Source organism: Oncorhynchus nerka, linkage group LG13 (assembly GCF_034236695.1).
Source record: "Oncorhynchus nerka isolate Pitt River linkage group LG13, Oner_Uvic_2.0, whole genome shotgun sequence".
Lineage (NCBI taxonomy): Eukaryota > Metazoa > Chordata > Actinopteri > Salmoniformes > Salmonidae > Oncorhynchus > Oncorhynchus nerka.
This window is the reverse complement of record NC_088408.1, coordinates 65897706-65921429: the sequence shown is the minus strand read 5'-3', so window position 1 is coordinate 65921429 and position 23724 is coordinate 65897706. Positions and strand designations below refer to the sequence as shown.

The following is a 23724-nucleotide window of genomic DNA, read 5'->3' as shown; positions in this document are numbered from 1 at the left end:
CATGTTGGAGAGGTCTTTGAGCGGGCAGGCCTTCCCCGGGAGGTAGAGCAGCTCCTTCTTGTTGAGGTTGAGCTTTAGGTGGTGGGCTGACATCTGCGATATCTGCCAGGCACGCAGAGATGCGTGTCGCGAACTGGGTGTCAGAAGGAAGGGGGGGTAGGAGAAAAGTAGTTGAGTGTCATCCGCATAGCAATGATAAGCAAGATCATGTGAGGATATGAAGGAGCTGGATAACTTGGTGTATAGAGAGAAGAGAAGAGGGCCTAGAACTGAGCCCTAGGGGACACCAGTAGTGAGAGTATGTGATGCAGACACAGATCCTCTCTATGTCACCTGGTAGGAGCTGTCTGCCAGGTAGGATGCAATCCAAGAGTGTGCAGAGTCTGAGACGCTGAGCCCTGAGAGGGTGGAGAGGAGGCAGTCTGAGATGCAGAGCCCTGAGAGGGTGGAGAGGGGGATTGATGATTCACGGTGCCGAAGGCAGCGGATAGATCTAGGAGGATGAGAACAGAGGAGAGAGAGTCCGCATTGGCTGTAAGGAGAGCCTCCGTGACCCAGAGAAGAGCAGTCTTGGTTGAGTGACCCGTCTTGAAGCCTGATTGGTTAGGGTCAATAAGATTGTTCTGAGAGAGAAAGTTGATCAGGGAGAGCACGCCTAAGTGTTTTGGAAAGAAAAGAAAGAGGGGATACAGGTTTATAGTTTTTGATGTCTGATGAGTTGAGTGTTGGTTTCGTGAGGAGGGGAGAGATTCCAGCCATTTTGAAGTCAGAGGGGACGCAGCCAATGGTCAGGGATGAGAGACGTGAGGAGGGCAAGGGATTGAGTGGTCAGGTTGTCGGGCGGCCAGACTTCACTAGTTGCAGGATTTTGTCTGGAGAGAGGGGGGATAAAGAGCTCAAGGCATGTGAGTGAGACCAGTGGACACAATGGGCTGAGTGAATGAGTAGCAGATGTCATCAACCTTCTTCTCAAAGTGGTTGACACATTTGTCCGGTGAGAGGGAGGATGGTGGGGGAGGGGTGGAGGATTAAGGCGGGAGGAGAAGGTGGAATAGAGTTTCCTAGGGTTAGAAGCAGAAGCTGGAAATGCAGAGTTGTAGAAAGTATATTTTGCAGCGGATACAGTGGAAGAGAAGGTAGAGGGGAGGGAGTGAAAGGATGATAGGTCCTCCGGAAGTTCAGTTTCCCTCCATTTTCTCTCAGCTGCCTGCAGCCCTGTTCTGTACGCTCACAATGAGTCACTCAACCACAGAGCATATCCGTTAAGTATCCTTGAATGTGTTGTACAGTATTCTCATACTTAATACGTAATGCTATTTTCTTTTGATAAATCCACTGCATTTTGTAAGAAGAAATTGATGTCCACAGAACAAAATGAAAATTATTTTTGGAATTAGATTGAGTATCTATATGTTGGTCCCTAAGGTGAGAGGACATCTGTCATGTTAGCATTATCTATCACAATACTCGTGCTTGTTGGCAACTTGGTATTAGTCACATGATTAAAATAGATCAGTGACATGAGTTGACACTACCCAACCATGTGAAGTTTATGTGAGGATAAGGCCAAGTGAAGGGTAATTGTTACTTAAGGCCCAGGCTTGCTGATTGGGGAGAAAGACAAAATAACCATCTTTTCTCTTTGAATCCATCATTTCGAACATTTTTTGCTTTTCTTCAGTGAAATTATACACGTTCCAATCGAATAGTTTCATTGAAGGTTTATTTTTAGATTGTGCTTTAGATTAATTGGAAAGGATCAAGAGGCTAACTGTGCTAAACATTCATACAAAGCAGGATTTTGAGAGGTTTAAATATGTCATTGGTTCTTAATAATGGATTGAATTTCATTACTAGAGTACTATAACATGTCTGTACTGCGAATAAAGACTGCATCAGTCCTACCACGCCCATCGTGTTGTCCACACACTGTCTATCAGAGAAGTTCTACTTTACTGGGTTAGATGATTGCTCTGATTGATAGATGTCTCCATATTTTCCAGCTGGATCCTCAGACGCTACAAACCAAAGACTGGCAGAGAACAGTCATCACCATGAACGGGGTACGTATTACCAGCCTAAATTTGAACAATTATCACTGTTTTTCACAAAGCTTTCTGAAACCACACTGCCTCGCTTTTCTTGTTTAGCAAAAGCACTCTTTTGGCACAACTTTACATTGGCATTACTCCAGAGGCCAGTGTAAGCGTTGTTAAATAAGTTATGTATATAACATGGTAATTGCATGGGTTTTTCCACTGATAGTTACTGTGTAATACAGACTTCAATATGAAGTATGCCCCCTATATTAAAGTCTACTGTGTGGATCAGGATACATGCCAAACTCTTAATTTCACTGACTCCTGTCTAATTCTTAACTTCACTTGGTAAAGATTGAGGTGAAGCTGTCAATGAAGTTCACCAGCAGAGAGTTCAGTCTGAAGAGAATGCCCTCGCGGAAACAGTCAGGCGTGTTTGGAGTGAAAATCAGTGTTGTAACCAAGTGAGTGAATAATGTGTGTTTGTTAGCCTCTGTATAACCTCCGCACCCAGATCCAAATCATACTTCAGGACTTTGGCAATGAAACCATTTTTATGTCTCTGTGTGCAGTCTGACGTCAGTTGCTAACTAGCATTAGCGCAATGCCTGGAAGTCTATGGTAACTGCTAGTAGATACCATATACTTCTAGTCATTGTGACATTGGCGTGCGAAATTACCTCGAACTTGCTTCGTACTGGAGGTAGAGACATACAAATGGTATCCATGAGTTCATCTGACTCTGTGGAAGTAGATAAAGGGCTCGGTTGCCAAAATCCCGAAGTATCCCTTTAAGCCTGTCATGAAGGACTAGCCTCATGTAATGCATGCCACATTTCTATGACCAGCACAGATCAGACTTAATATTTTCAAATGGATGGGATACCTCCTACTACCTCCTTCACTTTAATCCAAAAGCAACAGTGGAGGGTCAGGAAGAACTGTCAAAGACATGGCCTTGTTTGGGATTTTCACAGGGACCATAAGTCTCTCATGATCGTTTGTAAAAACAACTAAAGCCCCTTATGGGCATGGTCTATTTCAGAAACCTTTTATAGCGCTAAAGATGCAATACTTGCAGGATGGAGGTCTTTCTCAGTGTTTGCTTTACTCCGAAAGTAGAAAGAAAATATGGGTCATTTATTCATACTTGGGAACAGGTATTACATATCAAAATTGAAAAATATGATTGTGTTCAGTTTATGCACTACCACAATAAAACAAACACCAGGTGTGTACAGAATTAAGAAATGAGACACACAGTTTTGCAGTCACAGGTATTTTGAGTCATTAGTGTAAAGCAACTAGACTTCTCTTGTTTCCTGCATTAATCCAATTTTAATCCTGCATTAAGTGTAACCACGTGTGTGTGTGTGTGTTTGACCTCGACAGACGGGAGCGGTCTAAGGTGCCCCTCATCGTGAAGCAGTGTGTAGAGGAGATCGAGCGCCGGGGCATGGAGGAGGTAGGAATCTACCGGGTCTCAGGGGTGGCAACAGACATCCAGGCCCTGAAGGCTGCATTTGATGCCAGTGAGTACACCGACCTTGGATCTCTTCCTTAGCAAATAATACATCATGCTATACAAGGAATATATCACTATTATTCATACCGGCTTGCGACTTACTGTTCCCCCAGTTTATCGTTCATTCCCTTCCTGTGATTGACAGACAATAAGGATGTGTCGGTGATGATGAGTGAGATGGATGTGAATGCCATTGCTGGAACACTGAAGCTGTATTTCCGTGAGCTGCCGGAACCTCTTTTCACAGATGACCTGTACCCCAACTTCGCTGGAGGCATCGGTCAGTCTCTCCTTGTGACCTCAAAAAAGCTTACTATGGCATTTAGTCTCATCGTAGTGAATACAACATAAGAGTGACATTTAGCAAACCATTGAACATCAATCAGGTAGTATTAAAAATACTAAAACAATTGTGTCCTCTTGCAGCCCTGTCAGACAGTGTGGCTAAGGAGAGCTGTATGCTGCACCTGCTGCTGTCACTCCCAGAACCCAACCTGGTCACCTTCCTCTTCCTGCTGGATCACCTGAAGAGGTATACTCCCCACAGTGACATCATGTTTGATCCTGTCACATTAATACAGTCTAGTGCTGTCTAGTGTTTTTCGGGGTTATTAAACAACTAATTGACCGATGTCGGTTCATTTACTTGAATTCCATTTAGTTTTTGTTTTTTTGTGGCCCAACACACGTTTCTCTAGAGAGAAATCAAATCATTCATGAAATAAATCAACCAATCCTTTTGTTTTTCGGGGTTATTAAACAACTAATTGACCGATGTCGGTTCATTTACTTGAATTCCATTTAGTTTTTGTTTTTTTGTGGCCCAACACACGTTTCTCTAGAGAGAAATCAAATCATTCATGAAATAAATCAACCAATCCTTTTGTTTTTCTAGAGATTAACCAATCCTTTTGGGTTATTAAACAACTAATTGACCGATGTCGGTTCATTTACTTGAATTCCATTTAGTTTTTGTTTTTTGTGTTCATTTACTTGAATTCCAAGTTTTGTTTTTGTGGCCCAACACACGTTTCTCTAGAGAGAAATCAAATCATTCACACGTTTCTCATTTAGTTTTTGTTTTTTTGTGGCCCAACACACGTTTCTCTAGAGAGAAATCAAATCATTCATGAAATAAATCAATTCAAGAACTATGTGGGACGCTAGGCTGAAGGGAGTTGTTGTTTTCATTAAGCAAATATTAAACCTAGTTCAGAGCAGAAACGGGGATAATTAACTACGATCTCAAATGGATCAGAGAGGAAGAGGCAAAGCAAGAAGTTCCACTCTCTCCAACATATGCCCAAAATAAGCCCAATGCATTTTGATGGGTTTATTTTGGACTTCTCGCCTGCCTTCCCGCCTTTGGGACAACGACTCCCATTGTTAGGGCAGAGACATGAGCATCTTGTCATTATATACAGATCTCTGGTCTGATACACTTTTACGCCTGCTACATTAGGTTAGATACGCACAAACCATATATCCCACATGAGAGAGAAATAATCAAACCTGAAACCGAACCGACCTCAAAAAGCACTAATCTCTCAGCACTAATACATTCACGGATCTGTCATTTCTAAACCTGTTGCTAATTTCTCCTTCCTTGTTCTCGGCATCCCACAATCGTACACTTATGACATCCTCTGTGTTCTTACAGGATTGCTGATAATGAGAGCGTTAATAAGATGTCTTTTCACAACCTGGCCACGGTCTTTGGTCCAACCCTGCTCCGCCCATCTGAGAAAGACAGCAAGATCCCAGCCAATGCCACGCAACCCATCACTATGAATGACAACTGGTCATTGGAGGTTATGTCACAGGTACTGCCAAAATATGTGGAGGAAATCTGTGGAGACCTGTGTCTTTTGGAACGTCAATGTTGATTTTGTTGCAGAGGTAGATTCAGAGGTATTCATGGAGCCCAAAATGATGTGCTATGGTTCTAATAATCTGTTTCCTTTGCTCTTTCCCGCTTCCCCTTCTGTCTGTGTAGGTACAGGTCCTACTGTATTTCCTTCAGCTTCAGAGCATCCCAACGCCGGACAGCAAACGTCAAAGCATCCTCTTCTCCACTGAAGTATAGCGAGAGCATGGACATTTCCATCTGTGAAAAACGGAGGGAGGAAGAAGTGGACAAAAGTATGCCTTCCATGGTAAATTGTTGGCTGCTGGAGCTAATGAACACTGGCTGGATTACAGGGCACCTGCTCTATATGGCCCACCAGAGGGAGTCAACAGCACATTTCAGATTGGATCAAATACAGTACTTTATGATCATGATCATCCTTATCTTGCTGAACTTAAAACTGTCTTACAAAAAGCCCTTTAATATGGTCAAAGAACAGACCATTCCTTTATTTGGTTATTAATTGAAAAAATATTGTTACCAGATGAAGTGAGGCAAATTGTCATCTCCATGATTCCTCACATTAAGTGTGCTGAGCACTTACAGATAGTGTGTCAAAATCTTTTACCTATCTGACAATCAACTCATTTTAGAGGCACTGATGAGAACAATTATCAAAATGGTAAGATGGTTACAGTTCTTATTGTGGCATAAAGGCCTGTTTTGTACATTGTTGGCACAAGTGAGGGTTACAAACTCCAATCTTTTCCCTGCTGAAGCCCATTGTAGGAAAATGTGTATTCACCAGGTGTTTATGCGTATGCTCTCTTTATTTAGTAAGGAATGTGAGACTGATCAAACTTATGTAGGTATATTTAACATGCAGGCATGTTGACTTAAATGTGTTTTGTAATACTTTTCTCTTCAAATAACTGCTGTTTGTGAGTTTCTGTTAAAAGATTTCTGGGAGGTTGTACTTAGTTAAACAGTGGACCTCAACCATATCTCAGAATCGTGTTTTTTGTTCATTAGCTTATAGGGACCTGAAAGCTGGATACTGCTAAATCTATGTTGTAAGACCAGCAGCATTAAGTAGTAGGCTGAAATGTTTAAGTACAATTATGACAGTCCTACATTTTCCTTAAGAATTTATATTTTGATCTTATTCAATTAGAGATCATTTGTCTGAACACACCACCCCTTTACTGGAGGAATTTAGTTTTTTTTTCTTTTTCAGATGGGTTCAAATCAAAGACTATTCAGTGCTGTCACGTGGAAATTAGACAGGAATACCACTGATAAGCTTTGGCTCTTTATTCAATTTTAGTGGTAGCCTACCTTGGTAGTGATCCACTAATATCCAAATCTCCTGGGTATGAAAACAAATAATGGGCATTGTGAAGGGCACCATTGTCTTCTGTTGTGTTATTTTGTTTCTTGCTAAATATATAAAGGGTTTATTGTTCTCTGCCTGGTGGACTGTAACTTTGAAAGCCCTTAAAAATGTATCTGTGCTTGCAAAATGAAAATAATTCCAAATGTTTACAGATATCTGAATTAAGATGTTAAGATATGATACCATTAGCACATGAAACTGTTAGGTTAACTGACTGTTTGTAATCTATCAGCAATCACTTAATTTACATTTTTTCATTTCAGACAGTTGTAGTCATTATCCCAAGAAAGTCTAATTTATGTAGCTACAATAAAGAGTTGATTCGCATGTGCTTTGTATTTTTTATCTTGATTCTCTGCAATCTGATAACACAATTTAAGATTATTTAACATTATTATTGTTGTCAGTAGAATAAGATTTTAGTTATTTTCTACACTTATATATATATATATATATATAAAATGTTCTTTATTCATATAGAGCTGGGCTCTAGATGTAGATGGGCTAGAATGAGCATGCCGATCTTGTTGAAAAATACATTATGAAGGATGCGGTCCAAGTCCAGGGCAAGGCTCTGGGAGGCAATAATCAGGCTGCTGTTCGCTGCATTGACAACTGAAAAGCATCGTGTCAGATGGACCGAATTGGAATAACCTCCAGTATCTGTCTCGGCTACAAAGCTGTCTTAAGATGTATTCGCAAACCCTTATTAATTTTCACTCTTCAAGGATCAAATAGAAGAAGCCACGGTATGAATTTTAGCTATCGTTATCAATATCAAGCTAAGCTAGGCTAGAAAACTAGCTAGCTACTGTAGTTATGTGAAAATGCATATTTTATCTAATCATTTCTTAGGTAATGTATTTCTGGGAAAGCTTGCAACTTTCACGTCTCCTGTAACATTCAATTTAGTCGTTTTTAGGCTAGTTATAGTAGCCAGGCTCAGACTATAAAAAACGAACGTTAGCTGAATAGTTTGACACAGTTAGCTAGCTAGCGACGGTAACTAGCTAACTTAGTTAACGTTAGCTGACAACTTCTCATGATTGGCTGGATGGAAATGTTGGCAGCAATCTGTGGCTACTAAATAGTAAGTTATTATATTTAGCTAATGGTAACTAAAAGGGAAAGTGGGGTGACATATTCTGTCAACTGGTCATCTAGCCAAAGCTCATAGTTAGGTGCCAGAAGATCCCGACCCCACCATTACGCTTGTTTACACTGGGGTCTGAACACAATCATAGTTATATTAAGACATTGGAACGCGCGCCAGATATAGAAAATAAAATATCTCAATGCAGGGATGGGATATGCCTTTATCCACTGAGAAAGTTTAAATACAGCTAGTTTTCTCAGAAAACTGCCCTTTTTGCCCTCATGCTAGCTATCAGTAGTTAACATGGCCATTTTGGAATGGCAGTGTCAGCCAATCAGCTCCTTTGTTGTTCAACGCTAGCAGGGGACGAAAATGGCAGTTTTCTGGGAAAACTAGCAGTATTTCAATCTTCTCAATGGAGTACGGTGGCATATCCCATCCCTGCATATACAGTGAGGGAAAAAACGATTTGATCCCCTGCTGATGTTGTACGTTTGCCCACTGACAAAGAAATTATCAGTCTATAATTTTAATGGTAGGTTTATTTGAACAGTGAGACAGGATAACAAAAAAATCCAGAAAAACGCATGTCAAAAATGTTATAAATTGATTTGCATTGTAATGAGGGAAATAAGTATATGACCCCTCTGCAAAACATGACATAGTACTTGGTGGCAAAACCCTTGTTGACAATCAGAGGTCAGACGTTTCTTGTAGTTGGCCACTAGGTTTACACACATCTCAGGAGGGATTTTGTCCCACTCCTCTTTGCAGATCTTCTCCAAGTCATTAAGGTTTCGAGGCTGATGTTTGGCAACTCGAACCTTCAGCTCCCTCCACAGATTTTCTATGGGATTAAGGTCTGGAGACTGGCTAGGCCACTCCAGGACCTTAATGTGCTTCTTCTTGAGCCACTCCTTTGTTGCCTTGGCCGTGTGTTTTGGGTCATTGTCATGCTGGAATACTCATCCACGACCCATTTTCAATGCCCTGGCTGAGGGAAGGAGGTTCTCACCCAAGATTTGACAGGACATGGCCCCATCCATCGTCCCTTTGATGCGGTGAAGTTGTCCTGTCCCCTTCGCAGAAAAACACCCCCAAAGCATGTTTCCACCTCCATGTTTGACGGTGGGGATGGTTTTCTTGGGGTCATAGGCAGCATTCCTCCTCCTCCAAACACAGTGAGTTGAGTTGACGCCAAAGAGCTCCATTTTGGTCTCATCTGACCACAACACTTTCACCCAGTTGTACTCTGAATCATTCAGTTGTTCATTGGCAACGGGCAAGTATATGTGCTTTCTTGAGCAGGGGGACCTTGCGGGCGCTGCAGGATTTCAGTCCTTCACGGCGTAGTGTGTTACCAATTGTTTTCTTGGCAACTATGGTCCCAGCTGCCTTGAGATCATTGACAAGATCCTCCCATGTAGTTCTGGGCTGATTCCTCAATGTTCTCATGATCATTGCAACTCCACGAGGTGAGATCTTGCATGGAGCCTCAGGCCGAGGGAGATTGACAGTTCTTTTGTGTTTCTTCCATTTGCGAATAATCGCACCAACTGTTGTCACCTTCTCACCAAGCTGATTGGCGATGGTCTTGTAGCCCATTCCAGCCTTGTGTAGGTCTACAATCTTGTCCCTGACATCCTTGGAGAGCTCTTTGGTCTTGGCCATGGTGGAGAGTTTGGAATCTGATTGATTGCTTCTGTGGACAGGTGTCTTTTATACAGGTAACAAGCTGAGATTAGGAGCACTCCCTTTAAGAGTGTGCTCCTAATCTTAGCTCGTTACCTGTATAAAAGACATCAGGGAGCCAGAAATCTTTCTGATTGAGAGGGGGTCAAATACTTATTTCTCTCATTAAAATGCAAATCAATGTAACATTTTTGACATGCGTTTTTCTGGATTTTTTTGTTATTCTGTCTCTCACTGTTCAAATAAACCTACCATTAAAATTATAGATGGATCATTTCTTTGTCAGTGGGCAAAAGTACAAAATCAGCAGGAGATCAAATACTTTTTTCCCTCACTGTAGCCCCACAGTGGAGGTGTCATAATAGCCATAAAACCTAGCAGTCACACAGGGAAATGGTTCCAATCATTTTTCTACCATTCATTTTTCCCATAGTGGATTTTAGAGAAACATAAAATAAGGGCTGTTTTTCGTGGACTTATCCTGGCGTGACATTTTGATAACCATATTAAATCTCTCTCGGACAAGGTGACTTATCAATATATTCGGCTCTATTTACTCTGATTTGAAAATGGTAATAGAAGTCATGCAATCCCTGCAAGCACGCCATCTCTAGCTGACACATTTGATAGCAGGTATTGTGTAAATTTGAAAGAAATGTTGCCATTTATTCATTACTACATTTAGCTAACATTAGATGAGTTAATTCAGAGATTCTTACCTTTGTCTCGTTTCGGCCAGATCATGATAGCCACATTAGCAGCTGATTTAGTATTTCATTTTTGGGTGTAAATACAAGTCACCTTGTCCGAGAGAGATTTACATAGTTATCAAAACATCACGCCAGGGTAAGCTTACACAAAACAAAGCCCTTATTTTAAGTGTTTCTAAAATGAATTGGAACCATTTCCCTGTTTGACTGCTAGGTTTTATGCGTATCACTCTGTTATACACTATAGAGGTACGTTTTCCGACCCGTATCTTGCGCCGGCTACACAGTGTCTTAATGTAACCATGATTGTGTTCCGACCCCAGTAAACAAGCATAAGGGTAGGGTCGTAATCTTCTGGTAAGCTAGCTAGCTATGTCAAATGTCATAGCGGTAATAAACTTGTAGTCCTGATTGTGGTGATGCTTTCCATTGCATGTGCAGCATACCCACGCAAATGTACATAGTAAAATAGTAAACATCCCTTGTCTGTCACAGATGTTGAATACAATTGAGTAAGTTCAAGTATAATTGTATGTGGGGTTGGTCTTTCAGCTGGTCGAAACTTGAGACGAAAAAATTATAATATCCACTCAGTATACTAACCGAAGTCTTGCAGGTGTTGACATGGTTTTGGGCCAATGCCAGGTGATAGAAAGTTCAACGGCAGTACCGGCACTCTAAAAGTCTGGATATTTTGCCTCAAATTTCGACCAGCCGCACAGACAATCGGCAGAGTAAGTTCACATTTAGTTTGATTAAACATTCTGGCTGGTGAAGAAACTTTCCAAGTTTTTGCAGTGCTTTGTTTGACTGTATACCATTAATTGGTATCATAGCTATGACAAATTGCCTAATAAATCAGACTATCTAGCTACATTATTTATGTTTGTGATTCCCTGGGCCTGAAGCATGTCACTCTTTTTTTACACATGCAACTTAGAGGTCTCTCTAAAGCCCATATAGCTACTTTATTTTGAAAATATGAAACACACACTTCTCATTAAACAGTAGAAGAATTCAAAGTGAGCATATATTTCTCCTGACTATTCTTTATTTTCCTGAAAAAGCTGTACAGTCTGCTCTTCAATGTCCTGTCCAGGGAATGTGACTTATGCAATAGGAATTTGGCTACTCCTCCTTGTCTCTGAATCCTTCCTTTTGGAAAAATGTCCCAAAGTGAAAAATCTTCAGTTCTTGGAAATGTTCCTGGAGCTGGAGGTTACCTAAGCACCCATTTGTGCGTGTGTGATTGTGTATTGTCTGATCCTACTTTTGAAAAAAGCCGGAGTTGTTCACCTCACACTGTGATGTCCCCTTAGCTCTGAAACAGATTGTCCTAGCCATGTGTTTTGTGTTGTATGCACTGCATAGCTCAGTGTTTCTCCATCCTGGTCCTGGGGACCCAAAGGATTGGGAAACACTGGTATATCATAATAAGGTACATGAAGGATGGCTTGGTTGGATCTGTTAGGAGGACTAGGTCTTTGGCTATGATGGATGTTTTAGACTGAAGAGTTCAGAGGTTACACTGTCTGCTCTGTCTGAATCACACTGGTGCCTACTTGTCCTTGCACACGTTCATCCTTGTAGGATTTTCTCAGACGCCATCACAGAAGCAGATGTTATGGAAGAGAAGTAACGGCCACAGTCAAAGCACTGAATAAGGAAGAGGAGGGAGAGGCTGTTTGCAGTAGGCCTAACTCACTAAGACTCTTGCTCCCTTTTTTCCCGCTTTTAATGGTTTTGTTTCATAAGCAACAAGTGGACACTGACTGCATAGTTGTCCTCCGGGTCAGCCTTGGATTGAATCCAAGGGTTCCATGCATCAATTAGCCTGACATTGTTGTAATCAAATAGAAACACTAGCCCAATCATCATGACCAACCCTTTACCCACCCATGAATGCATAGCTGGGATTGTCGTGTCCTTTCACTTTCTGTAACCCATTTGCACACAGTGCATTTTGCATAAGACCAAGGCCTTTATTTCTTCTTCGAGTATGCTGGGCTGCATTACTAATATTATGACTCTAAGGAAGCTATTGAAGTATTACTGCACACCTGAACCTTCTGTCATGTTACTCTATGAATAGACTGAAAGTCTAGGCTATACCCGCAGCCTCTCTCACTCAATCCCATTCATTCATAGCCAAAGAAAAGGGCAGCCTTCCAGGTTGTGTGTTTGGGTGATCTTTGACCCACATCTGAGCTACAGGAAGCTATACCCAGGCTGTGTGTTGAGAGCCCATGTCAGTAGCTGGCAACATGTCCTGCACAATCAAAGCAGAGGTCAGCAAGGGTGTGAACACACACACCTGACTGGGGAGTGTAGGCTACAGCAGAACACTCTTCTGTTGCAAGATGTCCCTCTGTCTGTTTTGTTTTACATTAAAGGTGCAACTCTACAGGAATGTTCCAATGCCACGTTTTACATCAATATTCCACTGCCAATAAGGGTGTATGTTAGTGTATTGCATTTCATTGTTATTTCAACATTCACTATCTGTTCTGTCTCTTACCCTCTGGCTGTTCAAGAATGTGTACACTGCTAGGCATATTTCAATGGGGGTCTGAATACACAAGCACCTTCCAACCACAGGAATCACGGTGCTTCAACACACGCAGCTGAGAGACATTAGGCAGAGTTTACTCCTAAGGAGCACAAGCCCGCTGCTGCTCTGCCATAAATGAGAGGCGAGAGAGGACAACTGGGAGCTGTTAAAAAGCTCTGGAAAGATCTCATAACTCCAGCAGAGTGCAGAAAGACCCAAACGGACCAGACTGCGTGTTCCCTTTTTTGCACCTCTTTTTGACGGATTGTTTAAAGTAGAAAGACAAGTGGAAGGGTTTTGGCTGCATATCTGAATTTATTAATATGCCAAACAAAATAGTTTAGAAAATGTTATCATAGGCACTGATTATTCTATGTAGACAGAAATACTCCCTATATAATTTATGTTTAGAAAAGAAACAAGTCATATTTACTCAACTTTGTCTGCTTACTTGATTAAACAATGATGGCCATCCAGGGAGGGCGTTGGTACATCCACCTGCACCCAGCTTGACAGCAGGCATAAAGAGATCCAGAAAGCCTGCTTGGTTTAATTGTCACATATGCTGTGCGGGATAGTATGGCCAGCAGGTTGGGTTACAGATCATAGGAATGGCAGGGGAGAACAGCACCACTAATGTCACTCAGCTGAGGGATATTACTGAGATCTGCCCCTCCCTGTCCCGTCTCCAGCAGTATAGAATTTCAACTATGCCTACGTCTCTGAGAACCGTAGTCTGGCCGAGCCCTTTGGAAAGCCATTACTCTGCAAATTGGTTTATTTTCAGGCTCTCTTGCAATTATGATTTACTCTTGCGATTTATTGCGCAATTATTCCTTGTAGACAAAAAATAAAAATGTCTTGTATTCAACAAATAGAATATTTCTTAACTTCTTGGTATGCCCTAAAAGTTACACAAAAAAAAGACTGCCTCATTTGTCCTATAACGCTGTTTTATAACCTCTACTGTCATAGATAAAGCCCCAAATATTTTCCCTACCTTGGTCATCTGGACAGCAAGGCAAGTTGTCCATGCACCTGGGTGAGACACGTGAACTAATACACATGGATTGTGTATTAAATCTTTATTAGTGACAGTAGGAACTTTGGGCAGAGAACAACCCCAGTTGAACCCTAACCAGCCTATGACTGCCATCTGGTAAAGCTGATGACCGTCAGGAAATCTGACACTGGGATGAAGAGAGATGAAGTCAAATGAGCATGTAGTTGAAGTGAGTCCTTCCATTGATATGTTGTCCTTTCTCCCTGTGTGTATCCAGATTGAGGTGTAAATGTTTGGGCATCAGAGAGCCCAGTATGAAGAAGACAGGCAGGCCGGTGGTGAGTAAGGCTCAGAGTGGAGAGAGGGGGAAGACTGAAGGCGCTGCTACAGGAATCACAGGCAAGGCTGCAGCCAAGACCACCACAACGGCACCTCTGTCAAAGGTACACTTCTATCCCTCTACACATCTTGTCACTAAGCCAAGTACACTTCTATCAAATTCAAAATGATATACAATGGCCTACTTTGCCAACACCCATTTGTACATGTTTATCATGGTACCGAACAATCCTATGTTATTATTCTGCCTGCTGACTGGATTAGTGGGCATTAAAGTAATTGTTTTCATGTGATTGTTTTTCCATGTGATTTGTTCTCCAGGTTAAAAGCAATGATGATCTGCTAGCAGCAATGACCGGGAGCACTCCAGCTATGACCAGCACTGTGACCAAGAACAAGAGGACTGCCTCCACAGGGACCAGCAGTGGTAACCCAGACAGTAAACCAAAGACTAGCTCAGGTAAATCTGTTTATATCTTTATGTTAGCTGACTAGCCTCTAATGACCTATGCTATTTTCATCGTACTTATTATTACTCTGCATTTCATGCTTGCTGGGCTCTGTCTCTCTTTACACGGTTCTTCAGCCAAACGTGTGACGTCCTCTACCTCCAAGGAGCCCAACTCGTCAAGGGACCGTCTGCGAACATCCAGAACATCGGCTAGTAAGAAGCAGTCATTGTCAGGGACGGGGCAGGAGGATGTGGCCCAGGGAAAGCGCTCTCGCACCCAGCAGCTGGCAGAGTCAGAGGGCCGCATGAACAAGTCTAAATCAGACAGCCAGATCAGTGTCAAGGTGGCCCTGGAGACCAAGGTGAAAGACCTACTGGGTTTGGCCAAGAGCAAAGACTTGGAGATCCTGCACCTGCGCAGCGAGCTGAGGGACATGAGGGCCCAGCTGGGCCTGGGAGGGGAGGAGGTTCCCACAGAGGAGGGAGGAGGAGGAGGAGGGGAGGAAGAGAAGCCCCAGGAGAGGGAGGTGTCTGCCATCACAGCAGCGGATGTGGAGTCCACACTGCTTCTCCTGCAGGAGCAGAACCATGCCATTCGTGAGGAGCTGAACCTGTTGAAGAGTGAGAACCGCATGCTGAAGGACCGGCTCAACGCGCTGGGCTTCTCCCTGGAGCAGAGGCTGGATGGCTCTGACAAGTTCTTCAGCTACCCCTCCCTGAGCCCAGACCTGGCAGTCAGCAGCGGGCACAGTGATGGCGGGGGCACTGGTACCCTCACCTCCTCTGTGGAAGGCTCTGCCCCTGGCTCCTTGGAAGACCTGCTGACGGCCCAGCAGCACAGTGGTTCAGTGGACAACCTGGACAGTGAGTCCAGCGAGGTCTACCAGGGCGTCACCTCCAGCGATGATGCCCTGGACGCCCCCTCCGGAGCCTCGTCCTCCTCCGAGTCGGAGAGCGTGCCCAGGCGAGAGCGCTCACACCGGGGCAGCAGCGGCAACGCCAGCGAGGTGTCTGTTGCCTGCCTGACGGAGCGCATCCACCAGATGGAGGAGAACCAGCACAGCACGGCTGAGGAGCTGCAGGCCACACTACATGAGCTTGCTGACCTGCAGCAGATCACCCAGGAGCTGAACGGAGAGAACGAGAGGCTAGGGGAAGAGAAGGTAATCCTCATGGACTCCCTGTGCCAGCAGAGCGACAAGCTGGAGCACTACGGCCGGCAGATTGAGTACTTCCGCTCTCTGCTGGACGATCACCACGTGTCCTACGTCCTGGAGGAGGACATCAAGAGCGGCCGCTACATGGAGCTGGAGCAGCGCTACGTGGACCTGGCCGACAACGCCCGTTTCGAGAGGGAGCAGCTGCTGGGAGTGCAGCAGCACCTCAGCAACACGCTGAAGATGGCGGAGCAGGACAACGCTGAGGCCCAGGAGGTAATTGGGGCTCTGAAGGAGAGGAACCACCACATGGAGCACATCATGGAGTCTGAGAGGCAGGACCGGGGGGCCATGGTGGCAGCGCTGGAGGAGTACAAGGCAGCGGTAAGCTGTGAGCAGGTAGAGCTGAGCCGCTGCAGGGCCCAGCTGGACCAGGAGAGGCAGAAGGTGGCTGAGCTCTACTCCATCCACAACTCTGGAGACAAAAGTGACATCTGCCAGCTGCTGGAGGGGGTTCGGCTGGACAAGGAGGCGGCGGAGGCCAAGGCTGCCAAACTGCAGGAGGAGCTGAGCCACGCCCGCACTGATGTCACCAGACTGCAGGACACCCTCAGTAAGGTGAGTCCACCACGCACACACCATCCTACAGAGGTAGTACATTTGATCCCTGATCCCTGAAACCCTTTTGATAGTTTGCTCATGTTCACCATCAAAGTTGCGAGACTGCTTCTGTCTCCTGTATTCAACTTGTGGAAAAGTTCACGAAAGTCCACTTTCCTCCATACCACCTTAAAAGATTTTCATAGAAATGCATGTGTCTGCTTTATAGGTACCCTCACCACTGAAAAGAAGAATGAGCATTCATTTGGGCCATTTAGTTTATGAATGCGATAATGATTGATTCCCCTGGTGGTGTGTGCAGCTGGATCGGGAGTACCGGGACATCCAGGAGCAGGAGCAGGAGCAAATGGCAGAGCAGAAGCGTGGGCTGGAGAAGCAGCGCGGGGAGCTGCAGGAGAAGGAGACTGAGATCGGGGACATGAAGGAGACCATCTTTGAGCTGGAGGACGAGGTGGAGCAGCACCGAGCTGTAAAACTCCACGACAACCTCATCATCACAGACCTAGAGAGTGAGTGGGCTGTGGCCAAGGGGGAAAACATGTCACAGCATCATAGATCGATGCCAGGATCAAGTTCAGGATTTTTAGGGCACTTTTTGAGGCACTGTGCTTTTACCGGTAATTCCAACATTGTCCACTAAATGATGCTGCGGCAGGAATCGAATGAAATGTTTTGTAATTAACATAAGCTGTCTGCAATCAATCCATGCATGTCTGGTTGTGCGTGTGTTTGACGGGGAGATCTTAATCGCACAAAACCTATTATTTGGGGGAATACTATTTGTCGATCAGTGATTCTACAGCTCACTAACTAAATTGGGAAGTTTCACGCTAAAAGTTGACATTTATACTTGACGAGAGAATGTGCTCACCTCCCCGCAAACTTTACGCTTCGATCACACCGACAGCGTCATTGCATTTTGGTACACTAGAATGACATGGATTTCCATTGAAATTGCTGCGTTTGCCTTGCAGCGGCAGTGCGTTCGGTGTGTTGTGGTGCATAACGTTGCTTTTATCGACCGCATGCGTCAAACTGTATGCGCTGACGGCTTGACAGAAATGGTAGCAGAAGGTGAATGTTGAACTTTTGTTGCATACATATCTAGATGATGCTGCGTACTGTTTTGCGCAGTAATGCCGTCTGTGTGTTCGAAGCATTAGACCATGCGTACGCACATCTACTGGTCGAAATATTGTATTGCAAGCTGGCAAGTAAGTATTTTATGCAACAACAAAAAAAATCAGGAAAACATATTAACAAGAATTCAGTTGTTAGAGTGAAAATATGTTTTTATTTTTAGAGTCTAAAATAATTAGATAACGGGAATCTTTTTCCAATTTATTTTCATAACAGTTTTAGAATAAATTCCTTTTCTGGACATGATTGGTTCATATTCCCAAAGTAGTCATACAACAAATGACCGTGCTCATCTCTCATGGGCCTATTAAATAGATAGACTATATGTATTTCAGGTTTTGCCATCCCATATGCAGCGCGGTTTATAATATAGACCTACAGTTTAATTTAGGTGAACAGTTGATATTTTACGTTGCAGAAGGCAGAATGTATGCTACTGTAAGTACTGTATTTAAATTTAAAAAATATATGTTTTAGAATTCGCAGGCTGTCTATCATATTTAGGTAGGAGGAAAAGTCGATGCACAAACATTGTTGAACTCTGAAAATATAGTTTACCAAGCTACCATTACTTCACACTTGAGGAAGTTAAGCTAAAGTAAAGCTACCCTTAAAAATATATAGTTTACTAAAGTTACTTAAAACAATTAGTTCACAACATCAAAACTGAAAAATTATCATATGTAAATCTGAAATGTCGTAGATGACAAATTGCAAGGTTAGATCACTCACTAGTCAGGTGTTAACAGAATGTAATTTTATTCTATTAATCACAAAAACAAGGTTTCAGGTGAGTTAGGCAGGTCTGATGCTGAAAAAGAAAGAAAATGATTGCCCATTTTACCCATATTTTATTTTTGTAAAAAGAGTAGTGTGTAGTTCCAGTAGTTAGCTCCACCACTACATGGCAAAAACATTATTAACTTCTGTTAACACTACCTGATTGGAATTTAGTTCCACTACCACCAAGCTTCTGCAAAATGTAGTTCAATTACTAGTTGAACTTCATGTAGTTTACTACTCTCCAACACTGATAAACTAAATATTGAACAACAACGTGTATTTTGCATAGAAATGTGGGCTGTAGCATTTTTTTTGTTTGTTTTGAATATGCAACCAATCTTGCAGAATTTGCAGACTCACTATATAGGCAGCATAGCATGCATGTTTAGTTTGAAAAAGTCACTGCAAAATATTCAAACATTCTGCCCACACCTCTACAGAAATATGATCTAAATTCCCATTTCTCTTTCTTATAAAAACTACGTTGACCTAATTCAAATAGTTTCAAATTATACAGCAAATAAAGGGTTTCATTGTCACCATAAAAGGTGAATGGAGGCTGTTTTTCCAGGTGGAGTTTTAATGCTAGTTCACGGGCGCACAGTTTCTTTTACGACAGTTCTGATTCGTAACGGGAAACATTCGAATACTATGGTGTGCGGCAAGTTTTTCAGACATTTTGCTTTTCAGACATTTTGTGTGAAATTTCTGCAACGGTTACGAATGAAGCCCCTGGTTCTACACATAAGACATAACACTGGAAACCCACTGTGCATTTTCCACCTTTGGCCAGTGCCACATGGTGGCTGTGTAGAGCTGTGTCAGGCTTCTTGCAGCCAGAGGAAAGTGTGAACAGTACAGTAGGAGTGTGCGGAGTACTTGGACAAAACAAGTAATGGATATGGAGAATTTTCCGAACACGATTATGACGAGTATCTTTTTTTAATGATCTGTGATCTGTAGAAGTTATTTTCAGCTGCCAGCACGCATCTCTCTTTCACTCAAACAACTATTGACTAGTATTTCTGTCTGTAAAGAAACTTGTTTCGGTTGAGCCTCCTAGAACGATTGGATTAGAACAAGCTGCTCTCCGTCTGCTGTCATTTCATTTGACATTTTAGTCATTTAGCAGACACTCTTATTCAGAGCCACTTACAGTAGTGAGTGCATACTATTTCGTACTGGTCCCCCTTGGGAACCAAAAACCCACAACCCTGGCTTTGCGGGACCACATTTCCCCAGGCAGACACGCGCAGATGTTTTCACAGAATGTCTGTCGTGATCTAAGCCCATGGTTCTTGCAATTATTATTTATTATTTCCCAGGCATGTTTACCGATCATAAATAAATTAAAGTACAAATGTAGATTAGTTTATTTTGATTGTACAAATGTTGTGGCATAAGTGTTGGGGGAGAGGTTTTGCTCCTCTCAAAAGGGAAACAATATATGGGACAAGTGAATTAGCCTACCTTCATCTAAATCTGTGTCTGGAATAAATACAGGCAGTAATAGCCAGCCATGCATTAGCCTATTTAGTTGATAATAGAATAGGACTAAGTAATGAACTTTGTTGATTTGTGTGTTCATAAGTCACTCAGTATTCATACCCCTTGATTTATTCCACATTTTGTTGCATTACAGCCTGAATTCAAAATGGATTCAGTAAATGTTTCTCACCCATCTACACACAATACCCCATAATGACAAAGTATAAACATGTTTTTTTAAATTTATTTTAATTTTAGCACACATTTATTGAAAATTAAATATATCTAATTTACATAAGAGTCAATACATGTTAGAATCAACTTTGGCAGCGATTACAGCTCCGAGTCTTTCTGGGTAAGTCTCTTAAGAGGTTTGCACACCTGGATTGTACAATATTTGCACATTATTATTTTTTTTTTATATATATATATATTTTTTTATTCACCTTTATTTAACCAGGTAGGCAAGTTGAGAACAAGTTCTCATTTCCAATTGCGACCTAGCCAAGATAAAGCAAAGCAGTTCGACAGATACAACGACACAGAGTCGTAACATGGAGTAAAACAAACATACAGTCAATAATAGAGTATAAACAAGTCTATATACAATGTGAGCAAATGAGGTGAGAAGGGAGGTAAAGGCAAAAAAGGCCATGGTGGCAAAGTAAATACAATATAGCAAGTAAAACACTGGAATGGTAGTTTTGCAATGGAATAATGTGCAAAGTAGAAATAAAAATAATGGGGTGCAAAGGAGCAAAATTAATTAATTAATTAAATACAGTTGGGAAAGAGGTAGTTGTTTGGGCTAAATTATAGGTGGGCTATGTACAGGTGCAGTAATCTGTGAGCTGCTCTGACAGTTGGTGCTTAAAGCTAGTGAGGGAGATAAGTGTTTCCAGTTTCAGAGATTTTTGTAGTTCGTTCCAGTCATTGGCAGCAGAGAACTGGAAGGAGAGGCGGCCAAAGAAAGAATTGGTTTTGGGGGTGACTAGAGAGATATACCTGCTGGAGCGTGTGCTACAGGTGGGAGATGCTATGGTGACCAGCGAGCTGAGATAAGGGGGGACTTTACCTAGCAGGGTCTTGTAGATGACATGGAGCCAGTGGGTTTGGCGACGAGTATGAAGCGTGGGCCAGCCAACGAGAGCGTACAGGTCTCAATGGTGGGTAGTATATGGGGCTTTGGTGACAAAACGGATTGCACTGTGATAGACTGCATCCAATTTGTTGAGTAGGGTATTGGAGGCTATTTAGTAAATGACATCGCCAAAGTCGAGGATTGGTAGGATGGTCGGATTGGTAGGATTATTCTTTAAAACATTCATCAAGCTCTGTCAAGTTGGTTGATGACCATTTCTAGAAAGCCATTTTGAAGTCTTGCCATAGATTAGCAAGACTATTTTATGTCAAAACTTTAACTAAGCCACTCCGGAACATTCAATGTCATCTTGGTAAGCAACTCGTGTTTTAGGTTATTGTCCTGCTGAATTGTGAATTTGTCTCCTAGTGTCTGTCGGGAAGCAGACTGAACCAGGTTTTCCTCTAGGATTTTGCCTGGGTTTAGCGCTATTCCGTTTCTTTTTATTCAAAAAAACTCCCAAGTCTTTGCCCAATGACAAGCATACCCATAACATGATGCAGCCACCACCATGCCTGAAAATATGAAGAATGGTACTCAGTGATGTGTTGTGTTGGATTTGCCCCAAACATAACACTTTAAATTCAGGACATGAAGGTCAATTCTGTATTTTTATTCTGTTCCTTCTTTTCACTCTGTCATTTAGGTTAGTATTGTGGAGTAACTACAATGTTGTTGATCCATCCTCAGTTTTCTGCTATCACAGCCGTTCAACTATGTAACTGTTTTTAAGTCACCATTGTCCTCAGGGTGAAACCCCTGAGCGGTTTCCTTCCTCTTCGGCAACTGAGTTAGGATGGATGCCTGTATCTCTTTTAGTGACTGGGTGTATTGATACACCACCCAAAGTGGAATTAATAATTTCACCATGCTCAAATGGATATTCAATGTCTGCTTCTTTTTATTTTTAACCATCTACCAATAGGTAACCTTCTTTGCGAGGCATTGGTAAACATCCCTGATCTTTGTGGTTGACTCTGTGTTTGAAATCCACTGTTCGATTGAGGGACCTTACAGATAATTGTATGTGTGGGTTACAGAGATGAGGTAGTCATTCAAAATTCATTTTAAACACTATTTCACACAGTTCATGCAACTTATTATGTGCCTTGTTAAGTGCATTTTTACTCTTGTGAATACTTTCTGAAGACACTGAATGAACTTGTTATTTAACAGAAAATAACATGTTAAGTCTGATACGCTTGGTAGATAAAGTCAATCATGTTTTGCCTTTTAGACTCCTTGACGTGTAGCTGTATTGCTATTGGCTTCAATGGGATTCAAGTTTACTTCATAGACTGAATTACACAATTAACCCTAACCTCTAGTTTCATAAGTTGGTGCTGCTAAGGTCAGTGTCTCTATCAGCTCTTGAATTGTTTGAAAGCAGATTTTCTTCCTGCGCTGTGTGTGAATATATCCTGTGGCCCGTTCACATGAACTCAGCCATGTCTGCTTCCTCCCTCAGACTCTGTTAAAAAACTGCAGGACCAGAAGCGTGACATGGAGCGGGAGATTAAGATTCTGCACCGGAGGCTGAGGGTGAGTGGGCCAGTGGACAGGGCCATCTGAGGACCAGAGGTCACTGACATGGTCAAGCACAGCAGCACTATGGCTTGGTTTGGTCCAAACCATAGTTACAACTGGAATCCACTCGAAAGCAATATGATGATATTTGCTTACACAAATTTTCTTATTAGCTTTATCATTCCCGGCTCAGTGTTTGAAATGATGTTTCTCTGTGTATGTGCGCGCGCGTGTGTTTGTCTGTTCAGGAAGAATCGGCAGAGTGGCGTCAGTTCCAGGCTGATCTGCAGACGGCCGTGGTCATCGCTAATGACATCAAGTCGGAAGCACAGGAGGAGATTGGGGATATGCGGCACCGTCTCCGCGAGGCCCAGGAGAAGAACGAGAAGCTTGGAAAGGAGCTGGACGAAGTCAAGAACCGCAAGTAAGAGACACTGAGAAACACGCTGTGCTTGATTCCAAGTGTCATGTGGCCGACGCCAGCTGTCTTGTGATCATATCGGGGAGATGTACATTACTAGTCAAAAGTTTGGACACACCTCTTCATTCTATGTTTTTTCTTTATTCTTGCTATTTTCCACATTGTAGAATAATAGTGAAGACATCAAAACTATAAAATAACATGTATGGAATCATGTAGTAACCAAAACAAAAAGACAGCTTTGCACACTCTTGGCATTCCCTCAACCAGCTTCATGAGGTAGTCACCTGGAATGCATTTCATTTAACATGTGTGCTCAATTTGTGTTCAATTCATTTATGGAATTTCTTTCCTAAATGCGTTTGAGCCAATCAGTTGTGTTGTGACAAGGTAGGGATGGTATGCGGGAAGATAGCCCTATTTGGTAAAAGACCAAGTCCATATTATGGCAAAAACAGCTCAAATAAGCAAAGAGAAGTGACCGTCCATAATTTAAGACATGAAGATCAGTCAATCTGGAAAATGTCAAAACGTTGAACGTTTCTTCAAGTGCAGTCGCAAAAACCATCAAGCGCTATGATGAAACTAGCTCGCATGAGGACCGCCACAGGAAAGGAAGACCCAGAGTTACCTCTGCTGCAGAGGATAAGTTCATTAGAGTTAACTGCACCTCAGATTGCAGCCCAACTAAATGCTTCACAGAGTTCAAGTAACAGACACATCTCAAAATCAACTGTTCAGAGGAGACTGCGTGAATCAGGCCTTCATGGTTGAGTTGCTGCAAAGAAACCACTG

At 42.6% G+C, this 23724-nt stretch overlaps 2 protein-coding genes across 3 annotated transcripts in view; both read left to right on the top strand.

The window, feature by feature from the left end:
• The window catches only part of LOC115139912 (breakpoint cluster region protein-like), a 48058-nt gene extending 40922 nt beyond the window's left edge, over positions 1 to 7136 (top strand). Inside the window, 7 exon segments of the mRNA XM_029677781.2 lie at positions 2004 to 2063; positions 2394 to 2503; positions 3432 to 3571; positions 3710 to 3844; positions 3991 to 4096; positions 5225 to 5387; positions 5561 to 7136. Coding sequence (XP_029533641.2) covers positions 2004 to 2063; positions 2394 to 2503; positions 3432 to 3571; positions 3710 to 3844; positions 3991 to 4096; positions 5225 to 5387; positions 5561 to 5650 — 804 coding nt within the window. The 3' untranslated portion in view covers positions 5651 to 7136.
• A 217-nt stretch (positions 7137 to 7353) lies between these two features.
• Positions 7354 to 23724, top strand: part of LOC115139911 (cytospin-A-like) — a 32990-nt gene continuing 16619 nt past the window's right edge. For both annotated transcript variants that reach the window (XM_029677780.2, XM_029677779.2), the window contains exons 1-7: positions 7354 to 7558; positions 14139 to 14304; positions 14522 to 14660; positions 14787 to 16426; positions 16731 to 16938; positions 22450 to 22523; positions 22757 to 22932. In XM_029677780.2, the coding sequence (XP_029533640.1) occupies positions 14176 to 14304; positions 14522 to 14660; positions 14787 to 16426; positions 16731 to 16938; positions 22450 to 22523; positions 22757 to 22932 (2366 nt within the window). In that variant the 5' untranslated portion in view covers positions 7354 to 7558; positions 14139 to 14175. The remainder of the gene's footprint in view (positions 7559 to 14138; positions 14305 to 14521; positions 14661 to 14786; positions 16427 to 16730; positions 16939 to 22449; positions 22524 to 22756; positions 22933 to 23724) is intronic.